This window comes from Chiloscyllium plagiosum, unplaced genomic scaffold (genome assembly GCF_037043375.1).
Source record: "Chiloscyllium plagiosum isolate Xiang-an unplaced genomic scaffold, Cpla_swu_hap1 HiC_scaffold_36, whole genome shotgun sequence".
Lineage (NCBI taxonomy): Eukaryota > Metazoa > Chordata > Chondrichthyes > Orectolobiformes > Hemiscylliidae > Chiloscyllium > Chiloscyllium plagiosum.
The window spans coordinates 47,761,197-47,785,818 of record NW_028270174.1 but is presented as its reverse complement, the minus strand read 5'-3'; the positions used below and the strand labels follow the sequence as shown (position 1 = coordinate 47,785,818).

Below are 24,622 nucleotides of genomic sequence, written 5' to 3'. Positions count from 1 at the left end.
CAATTCCCATGTCAGTACACGACCCCCGATGCTTTAATTTTACATGCAAATCTCTTGGGTTCAACATAATCAAAACCTTCTGAAAATCTAAGTAAACTACAGCCACTGGCTCCCCCTCATCAACTCGCCGAGTTACACCCTCAGAAAATTCCAGTAGATTTGCCCAGCATGATTTCCATTTTGGAAATCCATGTTGACTGTCTGATTCTGTCACTGTTTTTAAATCTTCTGCTATTGATCCTTTTATAAGAGACGCTACCATTTGTCCCACTACCGATAGAATAGAATCCCTACAGTGTGGCAACAGCCCAACAAGTCCACACCAACCCTCTAAAGAATAACCCACCCAGGTCCATTCACTTTCTGCTCCACATTTACCCCAGACTAATGCAGCTAACCTACACATCCTTGAACACTATGGGGAAGTTAGCATGGCCAATTCATCTAACCTGCACATCTTTGGATTGTGGGAGGAAACCAGAGCTCCCAGACGAAACCCATGCAGACACGGAGAGAATGTGCAAACTCCATACAGACAGTCGCCCAAGGTGGAAATCAAACCCGGGTCCCTGGCGCTGTGAGGCAACAGTACTAACAACTGAGTCATTGTTAGCCAGGCTAACGATGTCAGGCAAATGATCTGTAATCCTCGGTTTTATTTCTAACACCCTTTTGAAATAATGAATTTAAATTAGTTACCCTACATGCTCTTCTTGGATCTGAGTACAGATTTTAACATGACTAACTACACCGTGCATTGTCACTCAGTTGCATGGGACTACTCTCATTTGGATTTATTCTTATCAGTCAGCGGCCAGACAATCACTTGCAGTAGCTTATCAACATTTTACCCAACTCCCTAAAATCCCTTTGCAGGATCTTATCTATCTTTCTCCCTATGTCAATATGGACCATGACCTCTGGCCATTCCCTTCAGAATATCCCACATCTATTCAGAGACATCCTTGCTCCTGGCACCAGGGAGGCAACACACCATCCTGGAGTCTCACACATGGCCCAGGAATGCCAATCTGTGCTCCTTACTATACAAACCCCAATCACAACCACTTGCCTACACTTCCCTGCTGTTGCTTTCATCCGAGAGGCTAACTCCTCCTTCAGACAGTATGCTTCTTTGAGTGGGGAAGAGCCACAGGGGATCCTGTACTGCCTACCTGCCTGTTCATCTTGGCAATCCACTCATCTATCTTTGGTGAGACTACATCCCTGAAACTCCTTTCTGTAAAACATTGCCTCCTGTATGCTCCTCAGTGAGTCCAACTGCCTGCAGACACTTCCTGCAGACATAGTCATCAAGGACATTTGATGTTTCCCTGATCTCTCACATCTCGCAGGAGGAACATAGCACTTCATTAACTTGCCATTATTACTCCTCTAGTTATTATTGGATTAAAAGGGAAGATCTTACCTTGACATACCAAAACGCTGCTCGCCCTCCTCAGGGAAGCCTGATATTTACCATAGCCTGCACTTTGACTAGCAGTATTTCAACTTCACTGTTAATGCTCGCTGTTTCTAAGCCACAACCAAATTTTCTAACACCATCTCTTTCTCTTTCATTGTTTCAAGGTGGGAAGTTGGAAAACACTACAGTAGTGTAACATTGCACAACTTTACCCAGCTCATCTACTGCTGAAATCCTCCTTCATGACTTCATTTATAGAACTGACTTTTCCAATACATCTTGGCTGTTCTCCCACATACTATCCACTGTAAACTTGAGGTCATCTGAAATTAAATTGCTTATGCTTTAACTCTCAATACCTTTTTGAAATAGTGAAGTTAAATTAGTTACCCTATGTACTCTTCTACAGATTGTGACAAGACTGACCACACCATCCGTTATCATTCATTTACCTGACAAAGGAGCAGTGCTCCGAAAGCTTCTACTTTCAAATAAATCTGTTGCACAATAACCTGGTGCTGTCTGATTTTTAACTAAATAAATGCATTTTATGAATTAGTTTGAAACCAGAAGCTATTTTCTTCATCAGACGATACCATGATCACTGAGCCAAAGTTTACAAAGTTGCTGCATTTCGTTAAACTATAGAAATAAAAAATGTAGAAACAGTATAAACACTTACTTTTATTTCTTTGAATACAAGTACTCCCCATAAAGCAGCAATGAAACCAGGTATCTGAAGAAAAAAGCCGTATTTATACAGTGGTATATGATTTTCATTGACAAAGCAGTCTTTTTGTCAAGAAAATGAAACTACATTTGCAATAGTACACAACTCTTGAAAATGGCATTAGTAAATCACAAGACTCCTTTTCCCCAACATTATAATTTAAATCCCTTTAGATATAGTAAGCAATTTAGTGTTATGTAACAAAAGATCAGTTGCCTTTCAGTGTTGGCAACTAAACTCAGAGCTGAAAGAATTATTTCAGTGGACACATCTGTAAAGCTGCGCTTTTCCAGCACCACATGTTTTGACGCTGCAAAGCAAAACAATCATTTTTGATAACTTCCAATGAATATTCAAATTAATTGAACTATTGTATCCAGTTTCAGTTCTAATAAATGTCCAGGACTGGAAAAAGTACCTTTGCTCCAGCTGGGCTCAGTATGAAGGTCCTTAATTACAATGTACAGTATTAAATTATTTTTACATTGTTCTAAAATCTTCTTGAAGTATTAGCTTATAATATCTACAAATATGAATACACAAAATGCATAAAATATGCACAGAAACGAAACAGTTTCATGATATTGGTTAATAACCACTAAGTTACCAAAATATTATTAATCAAATTTGTTTTGAAAATTATTCAAATATTTATACAAGTATAAGCATTAGGCCATACCAAAGTCAAATTTCTTATCATTCTAGACAGCTCTCCAACCAAAGAGCCTTAAAACCCACAGTCTTCTGAAATTCTCCTTATCATAAATCATAATATTCACAAGAACCTTTGTCAGTTATTTCATTGCTCTTATAAAAGGAAAATACTGCAGATGATGGAAATCTGAAACAAACAAAACTCATCAGAAGTGGCAGCATTTGTAGAGAGAAACAGAATTAATGCTTTAAGTGTGGTATGACTCTTCTCAATCCTCCACAGATGATGTTGGACCTGCTGAGATTCTCCATCGTTGTCAGTTTTTGATTCCATTGGCTATGTTTGGATCAGAAACTTTGTCTGTCATATTAAGGAATCCTGCTTCTTCACAGGAGGATTTGCTGGGAAATGGGTGAGCTTCAGGATGTAAACTTCTTTGCCTCTGTTCAGCATTCAGATCGACAGCCAGTTAGTTTAATGAAACAAAGGCAAATGAGTCTACTCATCAACGAAACTGGAGCCCTCTTAGAGCTTGAAGTCAAGATTCACACCCTCCTCATAAGCCTGAGATTTTTGTGGTTATTTAAGGATTCAAGCGTGGCTCTCAACCTTGATCGCCCAAACCCATTTTGATGCTAATTAATTGGCATGACTCTTGTATTTTAAGCTTTTATTAATATCCCACATTAAAAAAAACATTCAATTTACAACTCTTCTTTTAAAAAAATTGAAAATATTGCTGAATGTGTCTTTATTCTATTTATCATAACTACTAACATTTGAGTATCTTATCATGCCTCTTAAGATATTGCAGATTTGAATAAGTTTTTAAAAAATGTCTCAAGTTTGGCAAATCCTATTCAAGGTGACTTGAGGTCATAAACCTTGTGAAATCATGTATGAAAGCAGCTGGTGCAACTGCCTTGAAGAATTGTGCTACATCATTCTGCCTACTCATTCCTCTGATGTCAAATGCTCAAGATGTCATTCATTGTCATGTAAACATCTATAAACATTTGTCAGGATTGTTCAGACAGCCCTCTGACTCCCAAGTACATTGGTTGAATCAATAACTGAGGTTAGACCAGAATCTAAGGTTATGAAGCTTCCAGACTAACTCGATACTAAAATAACTTCTAATACTATAAGAACTTGAGTGCATAATTTTTTTTCTAGTCCTTTCTAAGTAGTAAGGTGCCAGCTCCTTTTCAATGGACAGAAATGGGACAGGGGTGTCAGTTTGAGGTTTACTGTATGGTGGGGAGAGGGGGCTAAACAGTCAAACTTAAATTTACAAACATTAAGAGATTTTGGTTCAGATTATACAATTAGCTGTAAAGAAATGACATGTACTGCTGATTTCAGGAAAAAATGCCCACAAGGATTCACTGGTTTGAGATAACCTGGTCTATTGTTATGATTCGATTTTGAATTTACAGGGAATTCCTACAGATGTGCAGTAAGAACATGGAATACAGCTTACTTTAATTATTTTACATAGTCAGTTCTGCTATAACATGTCTACCATTAATGCGAATTGGCTGTAACACGATTGGTGAATAGGAAATACTGTTTCTAAAACTTGAGCTTGTAAAATGTGTGCTGGCTATAACATGATTAGAAGACCAACACTTTAAGTGACAATTATATTATAGAAGAAATGACAGTCATGTGAAATATGAGTGGGACAAAAAATGGGATTAACAACTGAAGAAAAATCAATTTTGATTTTAAAAAGCATCAAATTTCAAACATTAGTCTGAGGAAATGAAGTCTACATTTATAAAATTGACCCAAAAGATAATTAAAAACTCTTTTGCACCTCATTCAACACAGTTTAATTTTCACATTTTCAAAGCTTTCACCATAAGAATTGTTTGCAATTATAATATCTCACTGATTCTGTTTTTCTTTCATCTCTAAAGCCTCTGGCCATGCACCCTGTGAAGGTGATGCGATCCACTATCAGCAACCTCCAGATTTTCACCCTTGCAGACCGTACAGGGTGCTGTCAGTTGAGAGTTTCACCTTCAATGCAATCACAAATTCTAGGCCTTCTAGGAGGAAGCGGGGGACACGGCGGAAACCAATGCAGACACAGGGAGAACATGCAAATTTCACACAGGCACCCAGGTTCCTGGTGCTGTGAGGCAGCAATGTTAACCAGTGTGCTCCCATGCTGCCTCTGTTGCCACTTGAACCTGTCACGGAGGTGAATTTCTCAAGAAATATTCCTGCTATGGCTTCTGTGAGCTAGGACAACACCTTTTCAAATAGGAGCACTCCATTTCAGTCATACTCTCTGCAGACAGCTGATAAGATTAACTGTTGGAAGAAACACACAGGGATCTGCCATCATCCCCCTCCCACTTCCAATTTGCCACCAGATCCCCTAAAACTTTGCCCTCAGAATCACAGAATTGTAATAGCACATTCAATTCTTCAAGTTGATATTGGCTCTTTGGAAAGCCAATTCAATTACCCTTTTATCAAATGCCTTTTCTTGAAGTGCGTTTGCAATTCTCTTTTGAAAACCATCACTGAAATTGCCTGCAGTACTTGCTGAGACGGTGCATTCCAGACCATAATCGCTCATAACAAAAACAAAATCACTCATGCTATCTTCAGCTATTTTTGTACTTTTTTTGGTAAAATGTTAACTTTGTAGTTTGTTAGTGCTTTGAATTAAAATTGTTGAATTGTCAAATGCTCTGAAAACTTCCACCTAAATATAAATGCATAGTGTGTTAAGATAATTGTTTAAACAAAACTGGGAAATTGATACTATGTCAAAACTGTCCCTCAGATGACACAAAGCTGTATGGATTGAAAAACATTAGTGAAACAAGGTGCAATGTCTTTGGGAAAAAAAAAGAGTACATCCCCACAATCTAGAGCATAAGGTTAGGACCTGATCAACTTACAGCGGTGATTATTGGAAAACTAACGACTGCACTGAGGAAGTCATTGGCCAGGAACCAGCAGCAGTTTGCAATAGCCCACATCACACCTGAAACAAAGCCTGACAAAGAAAATAGTACATTAGTTTTCTACTTAAGTTTTTATAAATATCATGTACAGTAATAACATATATCGTTCTGACAGTGGGCCTGGGCTAAAATTGTATATTTTCCTTTCAGGATGTCACATATTTCAGCATCTTGTCACAAAACATTTATCCATATTTTGGTAACCAGTATTGTAATGTCATTGAAGTCCGCTCTTAGTGGGACATTCACAGAATTAATAAATAATGCCAGTTCACAACATTCACTCGAAGTTTAGTTCTTTAATACGTAACAATTTAGGTGGGTAATCAAGAAAGGTTCAAACAGAAATAAAATCAATTTCTTGCATTTAATTTCCTTTCTCTTCAGTTATCAGCTCAATATTCAACAAAATATCTCGGGTTGTGACTGAATGACTTATTCCAATGTGGACTGGGACTCCTACTACTATCCAGTAGATGCTGGAGTCATTTTAAATTCTGGGAATAAGGTCACAGGTATGTGTTAATAAAAAGAAGTATTGAGGAATCTATCCTCAAAAAGAAGTATTGAGGAATATATTTGACTAAATATCAAAGTTGCAGTTTATTGCTCTGATGTAACAAGCAAGAGACTCTTAACAAGACAAAGGTTTAATTCACCTGACCTGCACATCTTTGGATTGTGGGAGGAAACTGGAGCACCCAGAGGAAATTCACGCAGATATGGGGAAAATGTGCAAACTCTGATTCTCTTTCCCCAGATTCTGCTAGACCTGTTGAGTTTCTCCAGCACTTTTATTCCACATTCTCTTTGGCTAAAGAAATGACCTCTGATTCACTTGTGAATTTTTTGATGATTATCAAGATTGATGGCACGGTGGCTTAGCGGTTAGCACGGCTGCCTCACAGCGCCAAGGACACGGGTTCAATTCCCACATCAGGCGACTGTCTGTGTGGAGTTTGCACATTCTTCCAGTGTCTGCATGGGTTTCCTCTGGGTGCTCCAGTTTCTTCCACAATCTAAAGATATGCAGGAAAGATGAATTGGTCATGCTAAATTGCCCATACTAATAGGTGCAGTGTCAGGGGTAAATATGGGGTAGGGAAATAAGTCTGGATGGGTTACTGTTTGGAGGGTTGGTGTGGACTTGTTGGGCCTAAGGGCCTGTTTCCATACTGTAGGGAATCTTATCTAATTCACACAGTCACTAGAGGGGGGAATCAAACCTGGGTCCCTGGCACTGTGAGGCAGCCGTGCTAACCACTGAGCCACCATGCCACCGTTCTTAATGATCATCAAGAAGTTCACAAACCAATCAGAGGTCATTTCTTTACCCAAAGAGAATGTGGAATAAAACTGCTGCAGAAACTCAATAGGTCTGGCAGAATCGGTGGAGAGAGAAACAGAGTTAACATTGAGTCCAAAATGAGCGCTGTTTGAAGACATCTTCTAAATTTACTGTTTTCTCTTTCTGCAGTTATCAGACCTACTGAGCTGCTCCAGCACTTTGTATTTGTTTCAGATTTCCAGCATCCATAGTACTTTGTTTTTAGCTTGCGAGAATATGGGAGTTACAACCACGAAGTTGAAGCAAATTGTATAGCTGCATTTTAGGGACAACTAGAAAAGTATGAGCAAGTAGTTATCCAAAAGCTGCAATTATAAATTTGCATGCGAAAAGAGGAGGCTCAATCATAACACACATGGCCTGGTGAGATCAAATAGCCTGTTGCTCTGCTTTATATTCTATATAATTGTGACAAAATATGTTATTCATGGAGTGATACGTTAATGTTACCAATGTTTAATAAGGCTTAAGATAATGGGAATGTCACATGTTAAGCATCTTTAATGTCTATTTAGCTTATCTTGGTAGCATGAATTGTATGTAATCTGGGGTCTATGGAGACTTTGCACATGACATATGGAATCTTGTTTGCTGGAAGCACATCCAGGAAATAAGAGCACGTTGCCAGGCAATGGCCCTCTCCAACAAGGTCAACTCTAACCATGCCCTTGATATTCAATGGCAATAGCACTGTTGAATCTCTCATTATAAACATTTGGGAGTTACCACTGACGAGAAACATTGGGTAGCACGGTGGCTCAGTGATTAGCACTGCTGTCTCACAGTGCCAGGGACCTAAGTTGGACTCCAGCCTCAGGCGACTGTCTGCATGGAGCTTGCACATTCTCCCAGTGTCTGCGTGGGTTTCCTCCAGGTGCTCTGGTTTCCTCCACAATCCAAAGATGTGCAGGTTAGGGGAATTGACCATGCTAAATTGCTCACAGTGTTCAGGGGTGCGTAGGTTAGGTGCATTAGTCAGCGGTAAATGTAGAGTTATAGGGTAGGGGAATGGGTCTGGGTGGGTTACTTTTCGGAGGGTCGGTATGGACTTGTTGGGCTGAAGACCCTGTTTCCACACTATAGGGATTCTATGATTCCAACTGGACTAAGTATAGATGGATACAACAGTAATTCAGACTGGGAATTGCATAGCAACTCATCTCCTGACTCCCCAAAGCCTGTTTGTCATCAACAAAGCACAAACCAGATCTGGAATACATCAGTATGGAACACACTCCAACCACCTGGATGAGCTCAAGAAGATCAACACTATCCAAAGCAAAGTAGCTTGTTTGATTAAAATTGCTTCCACCAACTTAAACATTCACCCCTACCTCCACCATTGACACAGTCACAGAAGTATGTACCATTTACAAGATGCACTGTAGTAACTGCAAGTTGCTTTGAGAACACTTTTCAAAACCACAACTGTTACCACTTAGAAGCACAAAGACTGCAAATCCATGGTAATTCCACCCTGTATAAGTACGTCTCCAAGCTACACACATTGCTAACTTGGAACTTTATTGCCATTTCCTCAATGACACTGCATCAAAAAGTTGGAATTCATTCCTAACAGCATTGTGGGTGTAGCTAAACCAGTTAATTGCTGTTGTTCAAGGCAGCAGCACACCACCATCTACTGAAGGGAAATCAGGGCTGCTCTTGCCAGGAATGGCCATCTTATATGAAAAATATTAAATAAACATTGAATACTATCTCATGTCTATTAATTTGTTTAAAAAGTTTGGGTAGCACTAGTAGCATCAGCATTAAAATACCTCATATCTATTTATCTAATCATCCTGTTCAGAGATTTTATTCAGGGCAGGTGGGACTTCAATTCAGGCCTCTCGGTCAGGGTAGGGATGCCACCACTGCACCACAAGTACTTCCTTTACCATATAACTTATCAATATAACTCAGATTCATGGCTTAGTTACAACAGACGTGAATAAAAAAACTAGGGAACCTTCTCTGAGCTGCCTCCAATGCTAAAAAATCTTTGGATAGGTAATGGGCTCAAAACTGTTGACAGTATTCCATCTGAGGTCTATCTAGTGTCTTTCTATGGTTTTAGCAAACCACCATAATTTGCTACTTCATTTCCTTACAGACCAACATTCCATTTGCCTTCCCGAATATTTGCTGAAGATGGAAGACAGCGTTTTGTGATTCATGGGTGAGGAGTCCCAAATCCTTCCGTTATGTATTTTTCTGCAGTCTTCCTCCATTTATTCAGTTCCTCTATTCTTCCTGGCAAAGTGCAATACCTCACATTTTGCCACATTGTATTCCATCTGGAAAGTTTTATCCACTTGTTTAACCTGTTTATATCCTGTCTTTACCGGGTGCTTTGCCAATTTCTTTAAGACACTACTTAAAACTGACCTCTTTGACCAACTTCTTGAATACCTGATAAATAAGTATGTTAGTGTTGATAATTTCACCTCCTTAGCTAATTGTTTCATTGTGCAACAAAAAGTTTATTAAAGATTTTGTTAAAATACTGACAAATGGAAAAATAAAAGACCGTGTACAATGACATTCTACTTCTTACCTGGCAGCACTGCTTTTGGGTAAACCTTTGGTCTGTTCTTCATTATTGCACAATAGGTCAGAAAGTAGACTGTACTTGTGAGAAATATGCCACTAAAGTGTGCAAAAACATAGTCTAGATCTGAGAGTAAAGCAAATTTTTACAATTACCCTCAAGTCTGTTCAGATATTCCGTTAAGTCATAATATTGGTCACATTTGATTGTCTGTCATAAATGCACTGATTTAAAGTAAATTTGATTAATACTGGTCTTTAGACTGAAAAGCAAGTGACCCTTTAATGAAATGAGGTTTGAATTTCACTTGCAGCAGGAAAAGAAACCAGAAAATCTATTGGGCCATTTAATTGACCTCTAGAATTTGATTCAAAAAAGGAACTTTAATCAAAAGGGAGAGAATTATTTAAAGACCGATTGAAATTTCTTGGGGGTGTCCACCAGTCTCCTGTCATGATTCAGAAGAGAGACCGATAAAACTCAATGGTAAACTGTGGAGGTGCAGTTCTTTCAATTCCCAAGAGATACCTTTAGTACCTTTTAAGCTGCGGTGTGGAATCAAGGGCAGTAACTTCTTTTGGTAGGGGATCCTTGTCAAACTTGAAAGGGGAACTAGTATTGTCATGGAACCAGTATACCCAATGATGTGAGACTTACCAGGTCCCCCTAAGAATGCATATAGATACTATTGGCAGACTCCAGGCAAACCAACTGGTCATAAGAATTCAAAAACAGCTTTTGAATACATAACTGAATTGTTCGTTTGAGGTGAAAGGAACACTGTGGAAATTGGAACCAGGACAAGCACCATCTCCAACTGAAAAGGGCTTTCAAAGACAAAATTGCGACCAATTAAATCCGTTGGAATGGAGATGAGGAGGAATTTCTTCAGCTGTACTCAATGACAGAGAGGGCTGTGGAGGCCAAGTCATTAACTATATTTAAGACAGAGATTAAGGGTTATGGGGTAAAGGCAGGAGAATGGGTTAGAGAAGCAGATCAGCCATGAGCGAATGGCAGAGCAGCCTCGATGGGTTGAATGGCCTAATTCTGGTGCAATGTTTGTCTTTTTCACCATTGCCATCATTGAAAAGGTGTTAATTCTTTGTTTTTTATCATTACTTTACCAGGGTCAAATTGCAATGGCAAAAACTAGTTTGTAACTTTGTTGTGTTCGCGTTATGTTGGCACATTTCCACAGAAAGCTACTGAATGAACCACTTAATTTGTGGTGCATATTTCTAATTATATACAATGAATAACAAAATCTACAAACAGGTCAACAAAACACCCATGGGATCACCAATATCAGGTCTTGTAGCGGAAGCAATAATGCAGAGACTTGAACAAGCTGCCCTCCCATTCCTGAAGAAGGGTTTATGCCCGAAACGTCGATTCTCCTGTTCCCTGGATGCTGCCTGACCTGCTGCGCTTTTCCAGCAACACATTTTCAGCTCTGATCTCCAGCATCTGCAGACCTCACTTTCTCCTCAAAGATTTCAACCTACTGCGAATCCTCTTACAAGGATGCCTTCCTTGAAGAAGCTCTCTTCCTCCCACTACATTCCTGAAGAAGGGCTTATGCCCAAAACGTCGATTCTCCTGTTCCCTGGATGCTGCCTGACCTGCTGCGCTTTTCCAGCAACACATTTTCAGCTCTGCCCTCCCATCTATCCAACCAAACATGTCATCCCACTATCAACTTCTCTTTCCAATCTTCCCACTTCCTCCAAACCAAAGGAGTAGCCATGGGCCCCCGCATGGGCCCCAGCTATGCCTGCCTCTTCATAGTATATGTGGAACAGTCCATCTTCCGCAGCTACACTGGCACCACCCCCCACCTTTTCCTCCACTGCATCGATGACTGTATCGGCGCTGCCTCATGCTCCCACGAGGAGGTTGAACAGTTCATCCACTTTACCAACACCTTCCACCCCGACCTCAAATTCACCTGGAGATTCTCAGACTCCTCCCTCCCCTTCCTAGACCTTTCCATTTCTCTCTCGGGTGACCAAATCGACACGGACATTTACTATAAACCGACCGACCGACTCCCACAGCTACCTAGACTACACCTCCTCCCACCCTGCCCCCTGTAAAAACGTCATCCCATATTCCCAATTCCTTCGTCTCCGCCGCATCTGCTCTCAGGAGGACCAGTTCCAAAACATAGAACATAGAACAATATAGCACAGAACAGGCCCTTCGGCCCACGATGTTGTGCCGAACTTCTAACCTAGATTAAGTACCCATCCATGTACCTGTCCAAATGCCGCTTAAAGGTCGCCAATGATTCCGACTCCACCACTCCCACGGGCAGCGCATTCCATGCCCCCACCACTCTCTGGGTAAAGAACCCACCCCTGACATCTCCCCTATACCTTCCACCCTTCACCTTAAATTTATGTCCCCTTGTAACACTCTGTTGTACCTGGGGAAAAAGTTTCTGACTGTCTACTCTATCTATTCCTCTGATCATCTTATAAACCTCTATCAAGTCACCCCTCATCCTTCGCCGTTCCAACGAGAAAAGGCCGAGAACTCTCAACCTATCCTCGTACGACTTCCTCTCCATTCCAGGCAACATCCTGGTAAATCTTCTCTGCACCCTCTCCAAAGCTTCCACATCTTTCCTATAGTGAGGCGACCAGAACTGCACACAGTACTCCAACTGTGGCCTAACCAAAGTCCTGTACAGCTGCAACATCACTTCACGACTCTTGAATTCAATCCCTCTGCTAATGAACGATAATACTCCATAGGCCTTCTTACAAACTCTATCCACCTGAGTGGCAACCTTCAAAGATCTATGTACATAGACCCCAAGATCCCTCTGTTCCTCCACCTGACTAAGAACCCTACCATTAACCCTGTATTCCGCATTCTTATTTGTTCTTCCAAAATGGACAACCTCACACTTGGCAGGGTTGAACTCCATCTGCCACTCCTCAGCCCAGCTCTGCATCATATCTAAGTCCCTCTGCAGCCGACAACAGCCCTCCTCACTGTCCACAACTCCACCTATCTTCGTATCATCTGCAAATTTACTGACCCACCCTTCGACTCCCTCATCTAAGTCATTAGTAAAAATTACAAACAGCAGAGGACCCAGAACTGATCCCTGCGGAACTCCACTTGTAACTGGGCTCCAGGCTGAGTATTTACCATCTACCACCACTCTCTGCCTTCGACCGGTTAGCCAGTTTTCTATCCAATTGGCCAAATTTCCCTCTATCCCATGCCTCCTGACTTTCCGCATAAGCCTACCATGGGGAACCTTATCAAATGCCTTACTGAAATCCATGTACACTACATCCACTGCTCTTCCCTCATCCACATGCTTGGTCACCTCCTCGAAGAATTCAATAAAACCGTACAACCCAGATGGCCTCCTTCTTCAAGGACCGCAATTTCCCGCCAGACGTAGTCGACGATGCCCTCCACCGCATCTCTTCCACTTCCCACTTCTCCGCCCTTGAGCCCCGCCCCTCCAACCGCCACCAGGACAGAACCCCACTGGTCCTCACCTACCACCCCACCAACCTCCATGTACAACATATCATCCGCCGTCATTTCCGCCACCTCCAAACGGACCCCACCACCAGGGATATATTTCCCTCCCCTCCCCTATCAGCGTTCCGAAAAGACCACTCCCTCCATGACTCCCTCGTCAGGTCCACACCCCCCACCAACCCAACCTCCACTCCCGGCACCTTCCCCTGCAAGAAATGCAAAACTTGCGCCCACACCTTCCCCCTTACTTCCCTCCAAGGCCCCAAGGGATACTTCCATATCTGCCACAAATTCACCTGCACCTCCATACACATCATCTATTGCATCCGCTGCACCCGATGTGGCCTCCTCTATATTGGGGAGACAGGCCGCCTACTTGCGGAACGTTTCAGAGAACACCTCTGGGACACCCGGACCAACCAACTCAACCACCCCGTAGCCCAACACTTTAACTCCCCCTCCCACTCCACCAAGGACATGCAGGTCCTTGGACTCCTCCATCGCCAGTTGGAGGAAGAGCGCCTCATCTTCTGCCTGGGAACCCTCCAATCACAAGGGATGAACTCAGATTTCTCCAGTTTCCTCATTTCCCCTCCCCCCACCTTGTCCCAGTCAAATCCCTCGAACTCAGCACCGCCTTCCTAACCTGCAATCTTCTTCCTGACCTCTCTGCCCCCACCCCACTCCGGCCTATCACCCTCACCTTGACCTCCCTCCACCCATCGCATTTCCAACGCTCCTCCCCCAAGTCCCTCCTCCCTACCTTTTATCTTAGCCTGCTGGACACACTTTCCTCATTCTTGAAGAAGGGCTTGTGCCCGAAACGTCGATTCTCCTGTTCCTTGGATGCTGCCTGACCTGCTGCGCTTTTCCAGCAACACATTTTCAGCTCTGATCTCCAGCATCTGCAGCCCTCACTTTCTCATCCCACTATTAAGGAAAGGGAGAGGAAACCCAAAAACTACAGACCAGTTAGCCTACCAATACAGTGTCAGGGGAAATGAATGAAATCCTGATGAAGGATTAGGCCTGAAATGTCAACTCAAATGCTGCCTGACCAGCTGTGCCTTTTCAAGCGCCACACTTATTGTCTCGAAATTAATGAAACCTAGAAGTAAGGATACAGTGATTCACAGTGGAAAAATATAATCAGAGCTGGCTTATAAATTGATTTGTAAAGTGTGGGCCATTAATGAATTCAATTGAGTTTGTGAAGAGGTGACTAAAGTAACACAGAAAATAAAAACAATCTTTTATTTGTGCGATCTTCCAAACGTTATTTGGCAAAATCGATAAGAGACTGTTCAATAAAGTTAAAATTCATGGAATTCAAGACAAATTATTATCTTGATTAGGGGGTTTAGAAAGTGAAGAAAATCTGCCATCTTTGTTGGGGGCTCAACAATTCTCTGTTTATTAGTGACTTAAGATGTCGAGATAGGAGTCAGCTCAGTGGCAAATAGATATCAATATACATAAATGTAAAGATCTAAAACAAGGACAAACCAAGTATTTTCTAAGTGAAAAAAAACTTAGATGCAGTCAAGATCCAAAAACATATGGAGATCTGTTTAGATCATGAAAATATCATGAACTGATAAAGATGATAATCAAAAAGGCTAATTGGATTTCTGATAATATCGGGTGGAACAGAACAGGTTAGGGTGCCAAAGTCCCAAGGTTACAACCTCAGTAGATAAAGACGAGTTGTTTAACTTCAGGGTCAGGTGATGGGAAGAGGTTGAAAAGGAGAGTCCACGGGGTAAACTCAGCTAGTCCAGAATTGAACTCTTGCTGCTGGCATCGGTCTGTATTGGAAACCAGGTATCTAACTAACTCAGCTAACTGAGCCAAGGGTCACCGTAATCCCAGAGGATCATGGAATGATCTTTCATTGGAGAAATTGACTGGTTGTAGCTAAACATGTATCATCACAACTCAGGGAAGGGGTGATGTTATGAAAATGCAACCTTCATGGTAACCTCAATCTATGCTTTGGTGTCACTCTGTATCGCAAACCAGCATCCAGCCAACTGAGCTAACTGACCCTTCCATAAAAGTGGGCAGAAGGTAATTTCTCAGCTATAGAAAGCACTGGTTAGATCAGACTTGGACTACCCATGGGCTCACCCATCTCTGGACTCATAGCAGAAGCGGTAATGCAAAGATTAGAACAAACAGTCTTACCGCAAATTCAACCCAAACTCTGGGTCAGATATGTGGATAACACCTTTGTAATCATTAAAAACACAGAAATAGAGAACACACACCGGATCATCAACGCCACACTCACAGGAATCCGATTCACTAGAGAGGAAGAAAAGGCCAACCAATTCCCATTCCTAGACGTGATGGTACAGAGAACACCGAACGGAGAATTCACCACAAAGGTACACAGGAAAGACACACACACAGACCAAGTCCTAAACTACGAAAGCAACCACCCCAACACACACAAAAGAAATTGCATCAAGACATTATTCAAAAGGGCCACAACACACTGCAGTACACCAGAACTGCAAAAAGAGGAAGAAGAACACCTATACAATGTATTTGCCAAAAACGGATACCCGCGCAATTTCATCAACAGATGCCTAAGGGAAAGACAACGGAATGAGGACATGCCGCAACCCAAAGGACTAGCCACGTTACCATACATCAAGAGCATTTCCGAACTGACAGCCAGACTACTGCGACCACTAGGACTCATAACAGCACACAAACCAACCGCCACTCTCAGACAACAACTCACCAGAACGAAGAACCCGATACCCAGCATGAGCAAAACCAATATAGTGTACAAAATCCCATGCAAGGACTGCACTAATCACTATATAGGACAAACAGGAAGACAGCTAACGATCCGCATCCATGAACACCAACTAGCCACGAAACGAAACGACCAGCTATCCTTAGTAGCCACACACGCAGATGACAAGCAACATGAATTCGACTGGGACAACACTACTATTATAGGACAAGCCAAACAGAGAACAGCCAGGGAATTCCTAGAGGCATGGCACTTATCCACAGATTCAATCAATAAGCACATCGACCTGGACCCAATATACTGACCACTGCAGTGGACAGCTGGAACTGACAACCGGAAGTGGCAGATTCAAACCACTACAAATGCCGGAGGAAAGATCACAGAAGCGCTTCACAGGAGGCTCCCAAGCACTGAGGATGTCACCTAGACAGGGGACGAAACGTCTGCAACACAAATTCCCAGCTCGGCGAACAGAACCACAACATTCTTTTTTATTTCTATCTCTCAATGTTCATAAGCTTTTAAGGAGGATTATATTTGAGTAAAATGTACATGCTCTCCGGGTGATATTTAGATAAAGTGCAGATGTAAATTTATTTGAGGAAACAATACAGAATGGCACTTGGGAGATTTCAGTTGAGAGTGTGGTGCTGGAAAATGGCTATTTTAAGGTTTTAAAAGAAATTGAGTCCTGATGAAGGGCTTTTAGCCAAAACTTCAATTCTCCTGCTCTTCGGATGCTGCCTGACCGGCTAGGCTTTTCCAGCACCACATTCTCGACTCTGATCTCCAGCATCTGCAGTCTTCACTTTCGCCTTCTTGGAGTTTTCAGCCTAACATCCTTACCATTTTAGACCAAGCAAAGGAGATCAGATGACCTTGCAAAGAAAGGTCAAAAGTATTGTACGGATTGACTGCTATAAAGGTGAAAGTCAGGACTGCAGATGCTGGAGATCAGAGTTGAGAGTGTGGTGCTGGAAAAGCACAGCAGGTCAGGCAGCATCTGACGAGCAGGAGAATTGACGTTTTGGGCAAGAGCCCTTCATCTGGACTCAATTTCTTTTAAGACCTTAAAATAACCCTCATGTACTTTCTTCTGAAGATATGGTGCATATTTAGTTTAACCGTTGTGTAAACTGGAAGTCCCCTATCATTAATGCCTGTATTAAAAGTAGCAGTGCCAAACTTATGTGAGAATTGCTCTGCTCTTCTGCCATTGCCTCAGCAGAGAATTGACAGGAAAAAGCATCTACAAATATTCTTACCGAACTGGCTTGCATTTTTATATTCTGTTTCGTTCTTCAGAGCTTGGTTCTTGATATAAATTACAGGCACAAAGCTAGAACCATACAATAACCCTGCCGTCACTGCAAGGAACGAGCCTCTAAAGTAAGTGAGAAGAAGGGAACAAGAATCAGTTCAAGAAGAATACAACATATTACATGTTCCACATTTTGTTAAGTTTGTTCCAATATTTGGGACCGAGTTCCTTTATTAGAATCTTGTTTCGATGGGGGAAATCATTTTGAATTGACATCTCTGATAAGGAGCCTCGGCCATCTTGAGCACACAATGGATAGTTGGATACAATGGTTACAAAATTCCTCAATACCTGCAAATTCTCAGATCTGTACAATGTACTTGACGACTGAAGTTTCCCATTGGGAATAAATATTGGATGTTTTGCAAGACATTAAATGTAAAGTTATGTTCAGTCAAAAGATCTCCAGCTATATTTTTCTTCCCATTTTTCCTGATTTGACCCAAGCATTCCAAACATTTTCTACTTTAAAAAATAATAATTAAATATTAAATCCTGTTAACTAATCCTCAATCCATATTAATACATTCCCTTCAATACCTCAAGCTCTTATTTCGTGTAATCTTTTATGTGGTACGCCTTCTCAAATTCTTCCTTATCAACTCTGTTTGTTATATCCTCAAATGACCCTCAAAGCAAATTTGTCAAGCATGATTTCCCTTTCACAAAACCACATCGACTCTAGTGGACTGTGTTAAGCATTTCTAAATGTCCTGCTGTTTCTTCATTAAAAATGGACCCTTGACATTTTTCCTATTGACAGGTGTCAGCTTAACTTGGCTATAGATTCTTACTTTCTGTTTTCTTCCCTCTTACACAAGATGTCAAAAAAGCAAATTCCAATCTGCTGGAACCTTCCCAGAATCCAGTTGAGTTCTGGAATATTTCAAACATTGCCTCCCCTGTTATTCCTTTAAAGCCCTTGGATTTAAGCCATCAGGTCCTGGCAACTTCTGTTTTAGTCATAGCGCTGGCTAGATGGCATATTCTGCCACTGGGTGTTTTTTTGGCATGGGGCACTTAACATAGATTGGGTGGCTAGCTCACTACCATTGCACCAGGCTCAATGTAACATTATGGTGATGTTCTTTACAGAGGCCTTTGCAGGGGATATTCTGGTGTCAGAGTTGCTGTTGATTGTTTGTTTCCTCGGAGGATTGTTGGTTTCCTCAAATTGTATCAGAAAATAGTTGTGCTTCTGTCAGAAGCAATCTTCTTTTAGCAGTGTAACATAATTACCTCAAATGCGATTCTTTCATTCTCGCATGCATTATGATCATAAGAAACAGGAACAGGAGTAGGCCATTCAGCCTGATCCATCATTCAATAGGATCATGGTTGATCCAACATTCTTCACATCTATTTGCCTGCCTATTCCCCATAACCCTTGATTCCCCCACTGATCAAGAATCAATATCAGTTGTAAATATACACAAGGACTCTGCTCCCCAGCTCTCTGCGGCAAGGACACAATCTTGCAAGAGACGAAATACCTCCTCATCTGCATCTTAAATTGGCAATGCTTTATTCTGAGACTATCCCATCAGCATTTACTTTGTTAAGCCACTTAAGAATCCCATATGTTTCCATGAGACCAACTTGCATTTTTCTCAACTTCAGTAAGTAGGGTCCCAACCTGTTTAAGCCTCTGTTCATAAGAGGATCACTCCATGATGGGGATGTTACTAGTAAACCTTCTCTGAACTGCCTCCAATAAAATAATATCTCTCCTTCAATAAGGTGACCAAAACTTCTCTCAGTACTCCAGATAAGACCTTACCAGCACCTTGTACAGTTTCAGTAAGACTCCCTTACTCTTATACTTCAACTGACTTGAAATAAGAACCCATCTTCCGTAAGCCTTCCTGGTTGTCTACCGCGGAGAAAGTGAGGACTGCAGGTACTGGAGATCAGAGTTGAAAGTGTGTTGCTGGAAAAGCACAGCAGGTCAGGCAGCATCTGAGGAGCAGTAGAATCGAAGCTTCGGATATAAGCCCTTCATCAGGAAGAGCTTATGCCCGAAACGTCAATTCTTCTGCTCCTCGGTTGCTGCCTGACTTGCTGTGCTTTTCCAGCAACACCCTCTCGACACTGTTTACCTGCTGGATCTGTGTGTGAGCTTTGTGATTCATGTACAAGAACATCTAAGTCTCTTTATGTTCAGCTTTTCTCCATTTAAATAATACTGGTCTTTTGTGCTCCCTTCTTAAATAAACAACTTCACTTTATCCCACGTTATATTCCATTTGCCAACCTTTTGCCCACTTAGTTAAACAATTTCTCTCTGTAAATTGTTTGTATTCTCTTTGCAACTTGTCTGTTTTTGCATTGTCTGCAGATTTGACTATGGTACATTCACTTCCTTCGAACAAGTCATTAATATAGATTGTAAACAGTTGCATTACCAGTGCTGATCCCTGTGGAACCCCAGCTGATTACAGGTTGCAAATTGAAAAAGAAACCCTTATCCCCACTCGCTGTTTCCTACCCATTAGCCAATTCTCTATTCATGCCAATATACTGCCTCTAACACCATAGGCTCTTTGAGGAGAAAGTGAGGTCTGCAGATGCTGGAGATCAGAGCTGGAAATGTGTTGCTGGAAAAGCGCAGCAGGTCAGGCAGCATCCAGGGAACAGGAGAATCGACGTTTCGGGCATAAGCCCTTCTTCAGGAATTCCTGAAGAAGGGCTTATGCCCGAAACGTCGATTCTCCTGTTCCCTGGATGCTGCCTGACCTGCTGCGCTTTTCCAGCAACACATTTCCAGCACCATAGGCTCTTGTCGTATTATCTTTTGTGAGGTTCTTGGTCGATTGCCTTCTGAAAGTCCAAATACAACACATGTATGGCTTCCTCTCTATTCACTCTGGTTGAGAATTTCTTTAAAAACTCTAATAAATTAGTCAGACACAATTTCTCTTTCATGAAATCATACTGATTCTGCTTGATCAGATTACAGCTTTCCAAATATGCCGCTATTACATCCTCAATAACTGACTCGAATATTTTTCTTAATTTACCCCACCATTTGTTTTGGTCTGCCTTTATAATGATTGGTGCACATACAAAGAAACATGAATATCTAAGATTGCAAGAGGGCCCTACTGTTACATTACACTATCGTACAAGTAGAGACAGTTCATTGGACATCAAATTTCTTAAGAGTGAGGCATTCAAATTGCTTTTGGAGCAAATAATGCAACTAAACTCAAAAAAACAATCGGGGGGTCAAACTTTATCACAGCCACACACAAAAGGAACATCTGAGCACTCCAAGACCCACCAGCAGACTGCACAAAATGTTGAAGGCTACCTAAGCAAGAAATAAATGAATAAATAACATAACTGTCTCGTTATTACTTATATCATTTTGGATGCCGTTTGAATCAATTGTCATTAAAGATTGTACGTTCAGAGGCCAGTGTAGCTTTATACCACTTTTAATTCACTTGCAAATTAACTGAGTTCACATGACCAGACAAGGTTTATGCAATTCAGTATTTAGTGCCTGTCCAGTGTATTGTTCATGTTGCACTCATGCAAAGTTACACTTCAGGAGATTATCTTTAACAAACAAATGCCTAGTGAACACGAGGTCTGGTTTGAGGACTTGGCTGTTTGAAGGTTAAATTAAGTGAAATGTTTTGATGAATGATGGAACTATTTTATTTTGAAAAGATTATTACCAAGAGGTGCATTTTCTTTTGGCAAGGTCTCCCTTTGAAACTGAAAGTGTACATCTGGAGTGTTACGTAAACACTCCAAGCTCTATTTTGGGGAGGCCTCTGCTCTGAATAAAATTTGGGGCCACAGTGAGGTGTGCAGTTTGAACAAGTTCATGCTCTCATTGAGGCAAGTGTGCTTCAGCACAGGATTATACTCAGCATTGATGCACAGCCTGAACGCCAATAACACAAAGCTTTTTTGATCTCAAAGACCACAAACATTCATCATTGGTTAAAAGACCTTTACATCATTTTCAATGAAATGCACACTACTTACACAAGTCTTTTCTTTAGTGGACTAAGCTTGTCTACCCAGGATTCATCTGTCAAGATAATTTCTTCACTAGTATTTATATTCTATATTTAAAAATAAATGCTGTTAGGCACTTCCAAAACAGTATCAAACTTCCAGTTATAACAGCTTACATCTTTAAGGGGAATAAATAGTCTCAGAAAATTCAAAGATCCATAAATCAAAGTAAAGCCAGAAACTTTTTTTAAAGAAACTTGTGCATCTTTAGCAATTCTTGCTTGTAGGATATTATGATGTAATAAAATTCATGGCATGGAGTTTGGATTGCATGAGATTCATAACTAAACAGATTTTTAAAGATTCAAAAAAGAAACTTTCCCAATATTGTTTTCATTCCAAAAGAATAAGAACACAAAATAATAATGAACAAGAACACACCACTATAATTCCATCCAGATTGCAACTTGCACATAAAATCTACATCATTCAAATAATCTCTAAATGCATCAAAAACACTCCGCAACAAAGCATGTCAATATTAATGCAATAACAGTCTACCTAATAAAGGAATATTATATTTGGAAAGCTACAAAAAACTAACACAATTCAAAATCTAACAATGATGAATTGCATTTTGAAAACTGATTTCAAAGAACTTTGCACTAATTAAACAATTAGCTCAAAAGCAACAGAAAATGCTAATCAGGATAGAACCACAATCGATGCTACGTATCATGACTAAAATTCTGTTTTTGTCCCCCAGAATTAATTTGACACTTACTTAAATCATTAAATGTACAAACACATTTACTCTCTACATCTTTATTTAATCATTTTTCTAATGGAATGATCTGCCAAAGTTAAATCTTAATAAATCAAGCCTGCTTTTGAAGACTTGATTTGTCCTCAATGACTGTCTCTCTCGTTTTCTTTCCCATTGCCCCCATTCGTTTGGTCCTTGTCCATTAGCAGTGGATGCCAGTTGTTTGTGTTGAGATTTTAAAAAAACTAATACTTTTAGAGGGGAAAGAATGTCAAGGGACAGAACTCAAATTGTCTCACATAACACGGATGGTGTTCAGATTCCCAATGAATATTCCCTTTAATATTGACTTACAACATGCCATTTACTTATTGTCCTGTGGTCCGAAGTGTGACAATGTGTTACGGACCAGGCTAGACCCCCTCAAAACGTTTCAAGAAAGTAGCTCAGACCCTAACTTTGCTAGTTGTTTTAAACAGGTCTAAAGTGGATATTCCAAGAGAGGAGCTGCTGATCAAACCACTTAGTTTTAAACAGTACAGAATTTATTTACAAGATTACCAAATGAAACACAAACAAAAGTGAACAGAATAACCGAATTTATCCGAAAAGCCAACAGATTATCCCAACTTAATGGTGCTGTTCCCAATACTTACAACAATCCCCATAAACACTCCTTGGTACAAAAGGAAAAATCAAACACAAGGTCTTATTGAAGGGACATCAGAGAGAGAGAGAGAGAGGAGGCTTGGATGTGCTTCTCTTGGATCCAGCAGCTTTAAAAAACTACTGCTAAAAACCAAACCAGAGAAAAGCTAAGCTGGGAGAACTGGCCACTTTTACAAGTGTTTTTTTTCCAAAAACCTGAAAGCCTGTTGTCTGAGGCAGTAATTATTAGCTATGATCAAACTGGCCCTGAAGTCCTTCAACTTAGACTTTTCGGAGTTTGTGTCTATTACGACCTCTCTGAAAAAAATTCCAAGGACACCATAACGTTGTTAAAGGAGCAGCATCGTCACACAATGTAAACTTCAGAACTTGAAAAACTGTTCAAGGACTGAAAGAATCAGCAATAACTTGTCCAGGAATAAGCTGTTTCCTGAGATAAAAGGAAAGGCAAACCGTAATAAAGGAATTGAAAGCAATTAACAATCACTTGGGAAAAACAGAATCAAAGCCTCACAAACAAGCTGTTTCCTAAGAGAGAGGAGGTAACAACTGCTTGGTAACTAGTTGCCTTGTGATAAATGGGCAAATAAGATTGCCTAGAGAAGAATTTAAGGAGTTAATGGCAGGGTAGACTTTATTTTGAACAGACAGCTAACATGAATGAAACAAAGAACAGAGAAGCTACCCCGATAAGAAAATCAGTTGCAGAGTTAGTGACTTCACAAGTGTCATGAATAATGTCACACCACAAGCTTAACAAGAAGAAAATCCTATAAGAATTAAACTGCTGGAATCATCATCAGCTGAACTCTGGAGAACAACACTGCACAAAAATCTAACCCTGGATGATATATCTAGAGACAGATTCTGTTGGTTGGATTCACAATTAAACTCTACTGTTAATTGGCTAAGTAGGGTTGTGAGGCTTAACTTGCCTACTTGAGAGGTTCTATTTTGGTTGCTACGTGCAATAAAGTTTAAACAATTGTTTCAGCATTTGAGTGGATTTCTTAATGAATCACCAAATTAAAGGTAGCTTGTGGTAATGATGACAACACAAGGCTGTGCAGATGTGTTTCTTCATCAGAATAATGGTCTAGTGTGGACAGCAGATTGTGCGGCTCTGCTTGTACAGTTTAGGGGGAACGTTGTTTGCTGTATTCGGTAAAATGTCACTGAAACTGTAGGGAGAAATGTAATTACTTATGTTACCAATGTTTTGTTGAATAAAAACAGAAAATGCTAGAGATACTCAGCAAGTCCAGCACCATCAGTGAAGAGGAAACAGACCTAACATTTAAAGCTGATGAACCATTCTGATAAAAGATCTTTAAATAAAAATATCAGAAGATGTTTAATGACAGCCATGGAGGCATCAACCATCAATCAGGAACTTGACTGGGCAGTGGTTGGCTTTCCCTGACCACAAGGGCAGAAGTGCCAACTGATATGAGTTGACAATCAGAGGCTGGTAGCTTTCCTTGCTCTGTGGAGGCAATGGTTGCTGTTGGTACTAACTCACATGAGGCTTAAGATTGTTCATGGATGCAGACTTGGGTGAGTGATGGCAGGAGGGGTGAATCACAGCGTTGAGTCAGTCAGCAACAATGGCAAGTGACTGGCTGTTAATGGGCTAGCACTTTCCTAATGCAGGCTTCCTTAATCAGGCATTGAGTACCCTCATATTGATCTTCTCACCATTGACTTAATCAGGGCAATGGCAGGTAGGTGGCAGGATCACCATTTGCAACTCATCTTAGACATTAGATTCCACCAGTTATCTCTGTCTCTTTTCATAGATGTTGCAGTTGTTTATTCAAACATTACCTATCCTTAAATTTATCCATTATTTTACCTTCTTTCTCTGCATAATAAATGTTATTCATCTCAACATAGATTCAACCA

At 40.8% G+C, this 24,622-nt stretch overlaps 1 protein-coding gene across 3 annotated transcripts in view; it reads right to left on the bottom strand.

The window, feature by feature from the left end:
* The window catches only part of tmem144b (transmembrane protein 144b), a 108,184-nt gene that overhangs the window by 7,571 nt on the left and 75,991 nt on the right, over positions 1-24,622 (bottom strand). For 2 of the 3 annotated variants that reach the window (XM_087980142.1, XM_043674004.2), the window contains exons 8-12: positions 21,310-21,389; positions 17,252-17,370; positions 9,710-9,829; positions 5,736-5,833; positions 2,109-2,162 (exon numbers count right to left, since the gene is read on the bottom strand). In XM_087980142.1, coding sequence (XP_087836268.1) covers positions 2,109-2,162; positions 5,736-5,833; positions 9,710-9,829; positions 17,252-17,370; positions 21,310-21,389 — 471 coding nt within the window. The remainder of the gene's footprint in view (positions 1-2,108; positions 2,163-5,735; positions 5,834-9,709; positions 9,830-17,251; positions 17,371-21,309; positions 21,390-24,622) is intronic. The other variant, XM_087980143.1, reaches the window with a different exon arrangement.